Source organism: Acanthochromis polyacanthus, chromosome 8 (genome assembly GCF_021347895.1).
Source record: "Acanthochromis polyacanthus isolate Apoly-LR-REF ecotype Palm Island chromosome 8, KAUST_Apoly_ChrSc, whole genome shotgun sequence".
Lineage (NCBI taxonomy): Eukaryota > Metazoa > Chordata > Actinopteri > Pomacentridae > Acanthochromis > Acanthochromis polyacanthus.
Window position 1 is genome coordinate 1367088 of NC_067120.1, and position 12894 is coordinate 1379981.

The window sequence follows — 12894 nt, forward strand, 5'->3', positions numbered from 1 at the left end:
AATCAGCTGTTTACAGCTCGAATCATCATTTACCACATTAACAATGTCGAGACTGGATTTATCACTCATTTAATGCTATCTTCATTGGAAAAAATGCTTGTATTTCAATAATAAGGACATTTCTAAGTGACCCCATTCTTTTTAATGATTGTGTTCCAAAACGTTGTCAGCATATTACAGGAAGAATATTCCACCTTTGTGAAGAAATGATTTTACAGGAGCGTCTAATAAAAGAACGTTGTTTCGTCTGAGGGTCAGACAGCATTTTCCAAACGTTGCATTAAGAACATGCTTCCTTTTTTTTTATCATTAACAAACGTTTTATCGTAGAACGTTCTATATAATGTGTTCCCTCAACAACATTCTCAAAACATCTTTAAAACATTGTAGAGAAGAATGTTTCAATAAAAATCATTTAAAAATCACCTGAGGCCTCGGTAACATTTAGAGAACATTGAAATGTTTTCCTTTATTTTTATATGAGATCATTACTGGAAATGAAAATATTCAAAAAACATTCTCTGAAAATAAAAAACTTTTCTTTAAAAACTTGCTGTACTGTCAGTCAGTGCTGCAGGAACGTCCCATAGATGAAAAACTCTGAGCTCATCCCAAGAGGATTACCAGACTGTTATTTAACACAGCTTGTATTTTACAAAATGACTCAGAAGAAGAAAGAAAAGCATTAAAAACTGAAAAACAAAGACTTAATATGCTTCAGTCTAACATAATTAAGTGGAACAATCCTGACTGATCAAACTGAAAACATCTGCTGATCCTGATAAATGAAGCAAGTGGATAATAATAGTGTTTCATTTTTGAACAGTTTTACAGCATTCCATGCACTTTTCACAAAATGTTCTTCTGTTTTTCTGCCTCCAAACAAAAGGTGGAGCAGTTTCTATTGAAAAGACACAAAACACAATTCAATTTCAGTTCGACTAAATGAGTGAGTCTCAGCGGGTTTTATATCGATCCTCGCTTTTCATGCAGTTTGTGATTATGTTTTTATGTTTGACTGTGTTTTATTTAATGGCACGGCTTCACCATTTTCTTATGTTAATCATAAGAGACAAACTGCTCGCAAACATTTTCCTCTGCCTTGGCTGCAGATGGACCAGAGCAGGCTGTCTGGGAGGAACCGCGCCCCCTGTTGCGCGTCGAGCATCAGGGTGGGAAGCATGGAAGGTCTCTTCTCCTCGGTGTCCTTGAATTTCACACATTCTGAAAGCAAAAAGGGGGAAGAGTCTAGCGGAGACTCAGAGCTTCAAGCCTGCCTGCAGTTCTCTTAAAATGTCCGCTTTGTTCTACTTAAACACACCGTTTCCTGCCTCCACTGCGCCTCGCGTCACCTTTGCGCAAACTTCAACTTAGCCGCCCGGAGTCTCCTCTGTTGCGCACCGCGGTTCCCACTCCCTCCCTCCTCCCCTGCTCTTCCTCCTCCTCCTCCTCCTGCAGCACCACTAGTCGAGCTGTAACGGGACACTTTTCCAGCGCAGCAGACCTTCACCGGTTCCCCCTCATCCCCGGTTCGTTCCCACCAGTCTGCGCGCCTTCCACCGGCTCGGATGAAGCCGCAGAAGTGTCCCTGTGGTGTGGGCTTTTTTAACCTCTTTTTTGGACATGAGGCTGCTGAGGATGGTCGCTGACAGCCTGATGTGCTGCTGAATGAACATCGGAGGGACTGCGAGGCGATAGAGAGGGATTTTTATTTCATTTTCTTGTTTTTCTGAGCGCTGGTCTGGAGACGAGTGAGGAGCTCAGGATGGTAAGCAGCACTCCATAAGTTCTAATGATGTCTGCAAGGTGTCTGGCGTTTGTCTGAAGTTGGAATATGATGTTGGAATACTTAAAAAGGAGGAATACTGGTGCCTTCTCCTCTCACCAGTAGTGCAGTCTACTGCAGAAAGAGACAAACTGTTACTGCCTGAGCATCTTATTTGGAAGTAAAACAGTTGCCAGGTTTGAATTCATTGGAAGATAAAGGCTGTAAACGCCCTTTAAGACACATTTGACTTTGACTTCAGGCGTCCCATTATTTGTTTTCCTTCCCACAAGATTATCTAACCGCGATTTGGTTCTATGATCTTAATTAATCGCCCAATTTAACCCAGTTTAATTACGAGGGTGCAACATTGTGCTTTATCTAGTGTGTGTGTGTGCGCGCTTCTGCAAGTTGGTAAGAGATAAAAAGACACAGAGGGAGAGTTTTTTTATGGTACATTAAAGCAGCTCCAGCTCCAGACAAATGCAGCCACTGTTGACTGAATACCCTGAACACAGAAAGTCATAGAAAACATCTGATCTCAACGTAATAAAACAAATATATTATGAGAAGTAGTAATTTGCATGTACTTTAAGACATTTATGATTCATTCATAAAGTAGAACCTTTCATAAATTCCAACCTTCTCATGGAGTTAAACTCCAAAAGACCAAAAAAGAGACAACAATCTGGATTTACTGTCCTCCACTATCTGTGTCAGAACTTATTAGTGGTCCAGGGCTGAGGATGGTCTGATAACACCAGTGGAAAAAACATCTCTTTCAAATAAACCTTCCAGCTGGATAAAGCAGCCACTTCCACGGGGGAATACGAATCGATTAATAAATAGTTTATCACTTTCTCTCCTCCCTGTGAGGTGGAAATGAAACACCAGCATCGTGACAGAAGTGATTTATTGGTTCCTTCAGTACAGGATCTTATCCTCCTGGATCTGAATTAGTGACGCATGTCGGTGCGATCCACGCTTCAAACCGGCAGCTCTGTTCAGACACACATTCAGTCAGCCTGTGGACAGATACCTGCTGTCTGCTGGGGATGTTCATGTATGAGTGAGCTGTGTTAGCGTAACTCTGACAAGCCCTCAGCTCCTGTACGACCGTGGGGCGGTGTTAGTCGTACAGGACATCATGCTGTGCCAAGCATCAGAGCTGTGAGTCAGGACTAGTCACACTGACAAATGAGGGTTGTAATTATGCGGGGAAACCTTTGAAACATTTTAGAGGTGGTTGTGGAGTTGTGCTTAAATTCCTGTGGCATGTGTAGAAAATCTATTCCAGCGTTGTATTCACAGCTAAAATCTGGCAGGAGGAGAGTGGAGGGCAAGTGTCCAAATGTAAGTCAGCTTTATTGTCAGTAACTGGAAAAAACAAGCAAACAGTGTCTCAGAGGACGAGTCCAGATGTTTAATCTGAGATCCATTCTTTCATCTTTTGCTCAGCATTCGATACTAAAAACATTTTCACCTGCAGATCTGTACAGGAAAATGTGTGCACTGAAGAAACACCTTCAAAAGTGTGGAATTATGTGATTTTAACAGCAAGTTAGTAGTAAATAAAGAGCTGTATGTTAACTGCTGACTTCCCAATGCATAAGGAGCGAGTGGTTAACTAGAACAGTCATTATTAACACATCTGTGCTATTTGTGTTGTTAGAAAATGTCAAAAGTCCACATTTAGTCTTTGTCAGAGCCTTCTAGCTGCTGATTTTAATGCATTGAACTGCAGCAGCCAATAGATGTCAGATGAAGTGATAACTGAACCCACAGTTCAGAAACATTACTATTAAATGCTTTGATATCCAAACCATCCTAGGCAGCTCCAACAACAGGCAGTGCCAGTAAGTTTCAGGCCAGTCGTGTTGCCAAGAAAAACATTTTGGACCCTGTGTTTCAGTGTCTCTTACTGGGACTGATGCCCATTTATGACAGCCAATAACTTACTCCAAGTGTGAATAGCGCCGCGCAGCCTGAATGTTCTTTTCTGCAGTTATTTCTGACACTCATTCTAACTGAACCAGCCCGACCGTCCTCATTGAATCCTGATTTGGGTGTAGATTCCTTTCCTGACCACTGACCGGTCATTCATAGCTGCAGAGTTAAAGTGTTCGTCTCGTTTCTAGCTAAAAGCAGAGAAAGAGGAGGAGCTTACAGCACTGCAGTCCCGTTTAGGTGTGCTGTTTATCACTCCTGTTTTCTCACCATTCTTCTCTCATTCTTGCTCTGTGTTGTGACACCTGCCTTAATCTCATTCCATCCTTACTCCCGTTCTGACATCTTCCTCTTTTCTTCCCTGACAGTGCCTGCATGATGCCACCGTGTGTCTGGTCCCTCCCTAATCCTGTAGCGGCGACACAGAGGATCCCCTTCAGTCCCTGAACGCCTCGCTGCTGCACGTTTGGCTCCTTGACTCATCCAGTTCATCCTCTGCAGCCATAAAGCGCTGATCAATCCTAACCCCCGCTCTGCAGCAGGCTTTCCTTTTCTACTGTCTGGAATTACCTACTGATCTCATGCTAAATCCTGAAACACCAACCCAGTATATTGTGGACCTTTGACGAGGAAATGCACATTCAGATTTGACAACGGGTTTCCTGACACTCATTACTCCTCTGCTTTATGGAGCCAAAGCCATAGCTGGCCTGTCACTGAAAGAAAAAACAACTTTGATACCAAAAAAGACCGAAAGCAGCCACAGACATTATTTATTCAGCTCGTCTACAGTCGATGTGGGCCACAGCAGGAAAACTTTTCTCACGTAAAACTTTTAACGTACGTTGTTGCATTCTGGACTTGTTCAGACTGAAAAGGTCAGCAGGGCACCGTCTGTAGACTCTTTTGTCTTCATTACTTGCTCTGAGCTGCCCTTTCAGGAGCAGCGTGTTTTCCAAATGCTGCCATGCCCATCATCAGCAACGCCAACCATGACTTCAGCAACCTGTCCGTCAGCGATGACAGCAGTCTGGACCGCATCTTCACCGAGATCCCCGAGACCGAGACCATCAAGGTAAGGATGAGACCACCAGTTGTTGAAAACTCTTTGAGAACTGTTTCTTCTCCATCTGCTCATGTATTGAATTTTTCGTTTTCACTACAGGGTGTTTACTACCAGAGGGCTCAGTTCATCCGCCGGCCAGAGGACCTGGTTTCCATCGACCATGCCTTGTTGGCGGTGATCAACGTCGGGGGAAACCGCTACACCTTCCCCTGGAGCACCCTCGAACAGTTCCCCCTCACGCGTCTCGGCCGACTCTGCGACTGTCGATCGCCCGAGGACATCGCCAGCGTCTGCGATGACTACGATGAAGCCCGCAAGGAGTTCTTCTTTGACCGCTCCCCATCCGCCTTCAGGGTCATCCTCAACTTCCTGGCTGCGGGGAAACTCCGGCTGCTGCGGGAGATGTGCATCCTCTCCCTGCACGACGAGCTGACCTACTGGGGCGTGGAGATGGCCTACATGGAGCGCTGCTGCAAGAGGAAGATGTACACCCGCATCGAGGAAGTGCACGAGCGGGAGAGGCGGGAGGAGGAGCGCCGGCAGAGGAACGCCATGCAGCGAGTACCGGTGGAAGAAACACAGTGGCGGAAAGTGATGAACTGGCTGAGGGATATGGTGGAGAATCCGCAGTCGGGTTTACCGGGGAAGATCTTCGCCTGCATGTCGGTGATCATGGTGGCAGTGACGGTCATCAGCTTGTGTATCAGCACCATGCCGGACCTCAGAGAAGAAGAGGACAGGGTGAGTGTCTGTGTGAATGAAGCCTCTGAACCACAGTCGAATTTACACGAAACTATCAATTGCAATTCCTAAAATTAAAATAGTTAAAATAGGGGCCATAAATCAGAGTTTGTCTGTCTGGGAGATATATCACAAGTGGTGTGAGTGATTATAGCTCCTCTGTGACTAAAGGTGATGAACAAGTCACAGAGCTGCTCATTACTTGTCAGGACCAGCTGGATGCTCATTTAGACATTACCTCCAACGCTAACTTTGTTTCCTGAAAACTGCCTTTAAAGGTTGAGTTTTAGTTAGAAACTTGAAATTGAAACCTTGCAGTTTGTACACAAGTTTGTCCAGATGTCTATAGTCTGACTAACCAGATGTAAAGCTCAGATCTTGGCCTGCTGTTTCCACCACATATTCCACACAGCTTTCTTCTCCCTTTCCGCTATCTGCATGTTCCCATTTTCAAAATCTTTTTCGTTATGAGATGCAACAAGCAGCAAACTACCTGCTACAAATGGCAGTTTCCTGAATTTTTGGATTGTGCAGTAAGGCAACCCTGCTTTTTTCCTGTGAACTAGTCATTTTAAAGATGCAAATGTTCCACAGAAACAGTTCCCAGTCATTGTTGTGAAGGGACACCATGGCTACATCCTGCAAACAAGTCAGGGAATGATGTTAAGAATGAAGGTATGAAGGCAAGAAGAAGGTTCTCCAGCACTGTGGAGATGGGTGAAGACTCATAAAATATGTGAATGTAGTGAAGACTCTTGAAAGATTAAGAGATTAGCATCACAATCTTCCATTCTGCTTTTGATTTATGGCTTGAATAACGACCAGGGAAGTGTTGCAGAACACCATGATGTCATGTTTGGGATATTAAATGTCTTCAGGAGATCATTTTGTTCTCTTAGACGTTTGTTGTCATAATGAGGGAGTGAAACTTTGAGTCAGAACCAGGAACATGTCCTCTGAGGGCACAGTGACCTTCGATAACAAAATCCAATCATTTCCTCGTTGAGTTCCAGTGAGTGTTGGTGCCAAATTGGAGGAAATTCCATCGAGGTATTCAGCCAGCTGGACGGGCATACGTACACGGACGGTCAACCTGAAAATATACTGCAGCTGTCGTCAAGCATTAAATCAAACCTGAAAGAGTCCTGTTTATTCATTTCAGATTTTCAGGGCAGACACTGTTCTCCAAAAGACACTAAATTCTAAAATGTAAAACTTGGTCACACCATCTTAAACATCCCAGTGGGATGCTGCTGTGCACGTGTGTGTGTTCTGTGATCTGTGTCTACTGATAGCGGGGTGAGATAACGAAGCCGAGCTGCTCACTGAAGCCCGTCCACTATCTGAACACAATGCTGCAAAGAAGACACACAAATGTGCATCAGTAGACACATAAAAAACACACACATACGTGCACCGCCACTCACATCCTTGCACGTGCACATGTGGGCATTTGTATATACGACAGTAATGAAGTCATCCACTGTAACCGATATGGTTCCCTCTGAATTATGCACACATTTACTCTCTACTCTGCTGTCCTCCTGACTGCAGCGTATTCACTCTGTAGCCCTCCTGTTGTCTTTATTTACGGACACAAAAAAATATTGTTTCTTTGTCTGAAAAAAATCCAAAAATTCAACAAAAAATTAACCAAAATTCTGAAAATTTGCAAAACCTTCAGGAGGAAAATTCCAATAATTCTTTAAGTTTCATTTTTGAAAAAATGTAAAAGTCCCCCAAATTTGGCAAGAAAATTCTTGTAAATATTTTCAAAAAATTAGTAAAAATCTTCCAAAAAAAATCCTAAAAATATCTAAAGTGATTACATATATATATCAGTAAAACTTCTACTTTTTTAGGAACAATCACAAAAAAAAAATTCTACATTTTTTACCTTTGGATGATGATTTTATTCTTTTTTCTGTATTTGCTGCATCAAAGAACATTGTTCTTGCATAAGAATAGAAAAAGCTTCCTCAGGCGTCTTCCAGCCACCTTTTGCCCTTAGATGAGGATTAATAGATAGATATAGGCCGTATATGTGCACACAGAGGCTGGTTGCTGCAGGAAAACTCTGCACACCTGTGCAGCAGAGGCTCCCTGAGAAGTCGTGAAGAGCAGCGTCCTCGTATCGATTTTTGATATGAGCAGTCACAGGCAGCCAAAGGATCGAGTGCAGGAGGGTGTTATACTGGAGAATTTAGTGAGGCGGAGAGCGCCAGTTGCAGAATACTTGATGAGCTGTAAAGGAGAGGATTGTGAGAGTCCTGCCAGGCGGAGTCCGGTGGCTGGTGGCAGTCACAGGAACACAGATGGAGGAGCTCTCTGACTCACTGGCCGCCTGCAAACCTGTAGGATTGAGTGATGGTTCTGATGTGGGTATTCTACAGTATATGATAGGCCGAGTCTGTCAGCATTAGCCTAGAGGAAGAAAGAAACCTCCCATAGTGGTGTCGGATGCTGTTGTAGATTGATTTTCTGTGCAGTAGCAATGTTCTTTTACAACAAAAGAATGTGATAAATACAGTGGGATACACAAGAAAGCAGATATTCAAGAAGCAGAGAATGCACAGAAAGAGATCGTGTTTCTGGATGTAGAGCATCATGGCTGCATTTCTGATGTAAATAGGAAATTGGGTTTTGGACGACACAGAGAAGTTCCATGGGAGAAATCAAACAGGAAGGGATTCACATTTCTGCAAACTCTGCACACATCCAACCCTCAAACATGCAACTCTGGCTAGTATTGTTTTAGGAAAAAGCAGACATATGTGAAACCCTCATGACAATACCATGTGCCAACAGGTCATCTTAGGTCTATTATTTGTGTCCAACATAAGGATTGACCAGTGTGGGTTTTTAGGGGCCAATACCGGTGCTGATTATTGATTGCCGTGTTACGTCCAGCCTAGGGGTTCTCAAACGTTACATGAAGGGTCATTTTCCACTGATCAAAGCAGCCACAAAACGCGTTTTCCCAAAGAACTGAAATGAGAAGTGCTGAACAAAGGATGTGGTTGAACAAAGGAGTGGTGGTGTTCCAACTTAAATTCAGAGTGAGCAAAACCACAATAACAGACAATAACCTCACTAATCTGTGAAAGGAAAAACTGGTCTCAGTCAATCAGTCCATTGGATCCGACGGAATCAGTGACATAAATAAAGTTCTTCCTCCAGCTCCTTCTGTCCAGCATTGCAGTCAAAAGTTTGTTGCCTTCCAGACCAGCGTCTTCTTCTAGAACCTTCCTTAAAGTTATGTTCGGCCTGCCAGCCCTTCTGATAGTATTAGGTTTCCATAGCAACAACCAGCTGCTTCGTTTTGTCTCACCGCATCCATCCAGGGCTGGTCTACGCTGCTTAATGATGGATGATGTTGGTGAGGTGTGATTTCCAGATGTTTTGTTCCATCTGTAACATTCTTGAAGAAATCCCATCAGTTCTTTTTGAGAAAGTCTTTGATAGTGACCAGGAGTCGGATCTATAGACTCAGATGGATTCCACTGACACCTTGAATACTCTCATTTTGGTTGTTGTTTTAATAGGAGATACCCACACTTTTGACAGTTTAGTGCTCCAAAGCTTTACCAGTTTCTTGAATCACAATAAAAATACTTCTGTTGTCACAATCATGAGTTAGTCAGTTATTCAGTTTATCAATGCAACTTTATTTGTTTAGAACCTTTCACACAGATGACAAAACTGAAGCAAAGAGAGAAAACGATGCTAAAACTATGATTTAAACTCAAAAACATATTTAATAAAAGATTTAACATGTTAATAAAATGTGTTGTGTTCAGGGGATGGAGGGAGTTTATTGAAGTCTTCTTGGGCTCACACGGTAAATCATTTAAAATAGAAACTTGATATTCAGTCTAAGGAAACTGCAGAGCAACAGAAGAACCAACAATATCTCCTGTTTTCTCCTTTAATGAGTCGACTCTTCTGGTGCTTTCAGACCAAAGAACAACAGACTCTTCACAACCTGCTCAAACTGTTTGTTTCAATGCAGTGTTCAAAAATCATTTCATTTTGCGTGTGTGTGTTATCAGTAATTTACAATAAGTAATTTTATGATGTTATTACTGTTTAGTTTGATTCTATGCGGTATTTTACTGAACATGAGTATTTACAAAGCAAATCCAAATTATCGTTTTAACATGTTGGGCACATTAGCCAGTGATGTTTACTGATAGTTACTTTTCTTGTCTTTTCACTTTATTAAGATCATATTCTGCCGGTAAAATTACAATCATGTGACTTGACTTGGACTTGACTTGACCTATTACAGGACTTGACTTGACATAACCTGTGACTTGACTTGACTTGACTTGCCCAAGAAAAAATACTTGGGACTTACTTGAGACTTGAAGGTTAAGACTTGAGACTTATTTGAGACTTGCACATGTGTGACTTGGTCCCATCTCTGCCAAAAACCTCTAAAGACTCACTGCAGCCAAGATAAAGACACAACTCAGCTGCACCAAATCCACTAATCACTGCACACATTAGCACCATGTGCTAACTGTGGCTAAAGAACCACATTTACCAAGACAACTATCCAGTACAAAGCCCTAAAACACACCAAGAAACACATTAAAGAGGATTTTACTGCTGGAAGCTGCAAGCCAACGCCTAAAAAACAAACTAAAGCAACGGAGGAAAACCAGGTTCAGCGAAGAGAAGCAGAGGAAATGTTTGACTGCAGACATAAAGCAGGAAGACACTGAGCTGCTCAGGTGTTCCTGATTACACCAAGCAGCCACCTGGACAGCCAATAGGAACACAGCTTACTGGAAGTCCAGAGGGCTGGCTTAGTGAAGGAAATTTAGTTTAAAGTTGAAGCAGAAAGTTAACAGAGAAAGTAGAAAACCGCCTTCTGATCCCTGAAATCTCTGAGTTTTCACACAAAGAACACCTGAACATGTCAAACTGGTTCCATAGTAGAACCTTCACTGTAAAAACGTCATAGTATGGTGTGTTGCTCAAAAAACATTGCAACAGGCTGTCTAGGGTCACAGAAGAGCGACACAAAAACAAGAAAAACACTGGTTTCCAGGGGGTTAGGAGGGTATTTATTTGAAAGAGTAAGTTTAGAACAACACAACATGTGAGCAGAAAAATCACAAAGTCTGTCTTTAGTTCAGCTGAAAATATTAGTTTTTGTCTTTTTTATTGACCAAACTTTTCTGGAAGTAGATGAAGAATAACTAAAGCTCTCAAGTAGAAGTCCAACTTATTTTGGATCCTTGTGGAGAGTTTAGTCTTAGAGTTTGTAAAGCTGTTGAGTTTTTAGAGTCACATGGATTGTTTTGACATTTAATAGAGAGTTTAGTGTCTGATTGTAATTCTGTTCAGAGAATGGATAATTTAAGTTATGAAGATATGTTTTGTTTTTGCTTCAGCACTTTTTATTGTTTAGTTGCTGATGTGGTCAACTTGAAGCTGTTGAGTGCATTAAAATCCTCCAAGACAAATGTTACAAAGTGGTTGCTGGAGTTTTTTCAATTATGCAGGTATTTATGGAAAATACTGAAATGTGTTGTGCTCATCAAGCCCCAGAACTTCAGCATCCCGCACAAACCAAATCTCACTCTCAGATCTGATGATGTGTTGTTGCAATAGTAATCCTGTCTATCAGCAGTTGGTTGCTCCTGCAGAGCTAAGGACTTGTCGCCCTCTGTCGTGGGCTGTTCCTTCAGTCCTGTAATTGTTATGTTTTAACAGCATGTGATAGGAGAGAACGTGTCATTTCCAACTACTATTCTTCATTAATAATGGTTTCTGTAACTCAATATGTAAAATAGAAAAAGGAGTGATTAAATTAGCACGCTCTCCTCTCAGTGATCCACTGAGATTCATCATTTTGTCTCCTCCAGTTATGTCTGATGTTCTTCTCTATTTTCCTTAATATTTCACTGTTCCATATCTTAAAGCTTAATTAATTATTTTTGACCAGACTCGGTTTCAGATTAATCTGTGGTTTCATCCTAACTTAGCTGCTAGCTGTTAGCGTAGCTTTAGCCACTATGAGAGAAGCTAGTTTCCTGGTTTTTGGAAGCAACTTGTGTTTCTTGTTCAGTTTTTCTGCTTGAGAGACATTTCTGAGAGCCCAGAGTGGCGACAGACAGAGAGATGAGCTGCGTCAGAGCTGGAGTAGTGCATTTCAATTATTAATAATCATTCGATAAAAATACAGATCACCAGAAAAATGCCAAACATCGGCCACAATAGTCACCCAGCGTTCATCCTTCATTCTTGGAAAGACAATGTTAACTGCATCCACATGTAAACACATCCATCTGCTACTTTCCATGTTTTTCCTCTCTGCATTCTCTTGAGATCCAAACTACCCTTCGTCTTTCAGCGGCTAAGTTTCATCCTCAGTGGCCGGCTAGTGAGCCCAGGCAGCAGCAGCAGGACTCCTGTCATCTTTAATTCACACTTCCCTGCAGTTTGTCTCTCTGTTCTGCTTTGTGCTGGAGCCGGCCAAAATTCCCTCGTCCACTCATCATTCATCCTGCTGCCCTGCCTGCCTCTGTTTGGGTAAGGAGTGCAGAAAAGGAGAGGTAAAGTCAGCGAAAGACGGAGGAATAGGTGGGTAAACAGAGGGAGGTAGAATTAAAAAGGGTGAATGGATGAGAGGAAGGAGAAGGAAAGCAAGCGACAAACACAGCTTCGTTCTCCCTCTGTCTACGTAACTCACTGCTGCTCGTCCTCAGCTGATCCCGTCTATCCGGCTGGATATCTCCATGAGCTAAATGCTTTGGGAGGGGCCTTTATCTTCAGGCTCAGTGTCAAACCCGCTGATAATAAGCGCTCTTTCATCCCTCCGTCTCACGCTGAAGATGTGTGTCTGCCCGGCTCTTTATGCAGAGAAACTTCATGTAAATGTGGAGCCACTATTGTTCCTTCAGGCCACGTACAGTTGCGACATTTTGACAGAATGCAGAACACTGATGTGTTTCAACAACGCAGGTCGATGCATGAAATATTCAGTTCTTCATCCCTGTGGACATACTTCAACAACGATTGCCTTAAAGTAAGAAACTGGACTACGGGGAAATTTTAGTGTCTTATGAACAAAATAGACCAATTTGCTTTCTGTCATGGGAACATTAAGTGAACAGCAAGATGTGTACTACAGCTGAATGGATAAAACAGTCATTTTTTAGATAATATGAGTTTATCACACTTTTACTAGCATCATTTATATGTTGGCCAATGAGTAAAAACAAGTCTCAGTAAAAAACAAAACATTAAAGGCATTAGAGGAGATTTAATTTCTTACGACTTTGAACGTAGCATGCGCACATACAACCTCTCCCTCACCCCCCTCTAACCTCCCCCCTCTGAACATTTACAAAGAAACGCC

General features: G+C 42.4%; 1 protein-coding gene across 1 annotated transcript in view; it reads left to right on the top strand.

Annotated features, from left to right (window-relative positions):
* Positions 1-1122: 1122 nt before the first annotated feature.
* The window catches only part of kcng4a (potassium voltage-gated channel, subfamily G, member 4a), a 35510-nt gene continuing 23738 nt past the window's right edge, over positions 1123-12894 (top strand). Inside the window, exons 1-3 of the mRNA XM_022210305.2 lie at positions 1123-1768; positions 4081-4787; positions 4878-5519. Of these exons, the coding sequence (XP_022065997.2) occupies positions 4680-4787; positions 4878-5519 (750 nt within the window). The 5' untranslated portion in view covers positions 1123-1768; positions 4081-4679. The remainder of the gene's footprint in view (positions 1769-4080; positions 4788-4877; positions 5520-12894) is intronic.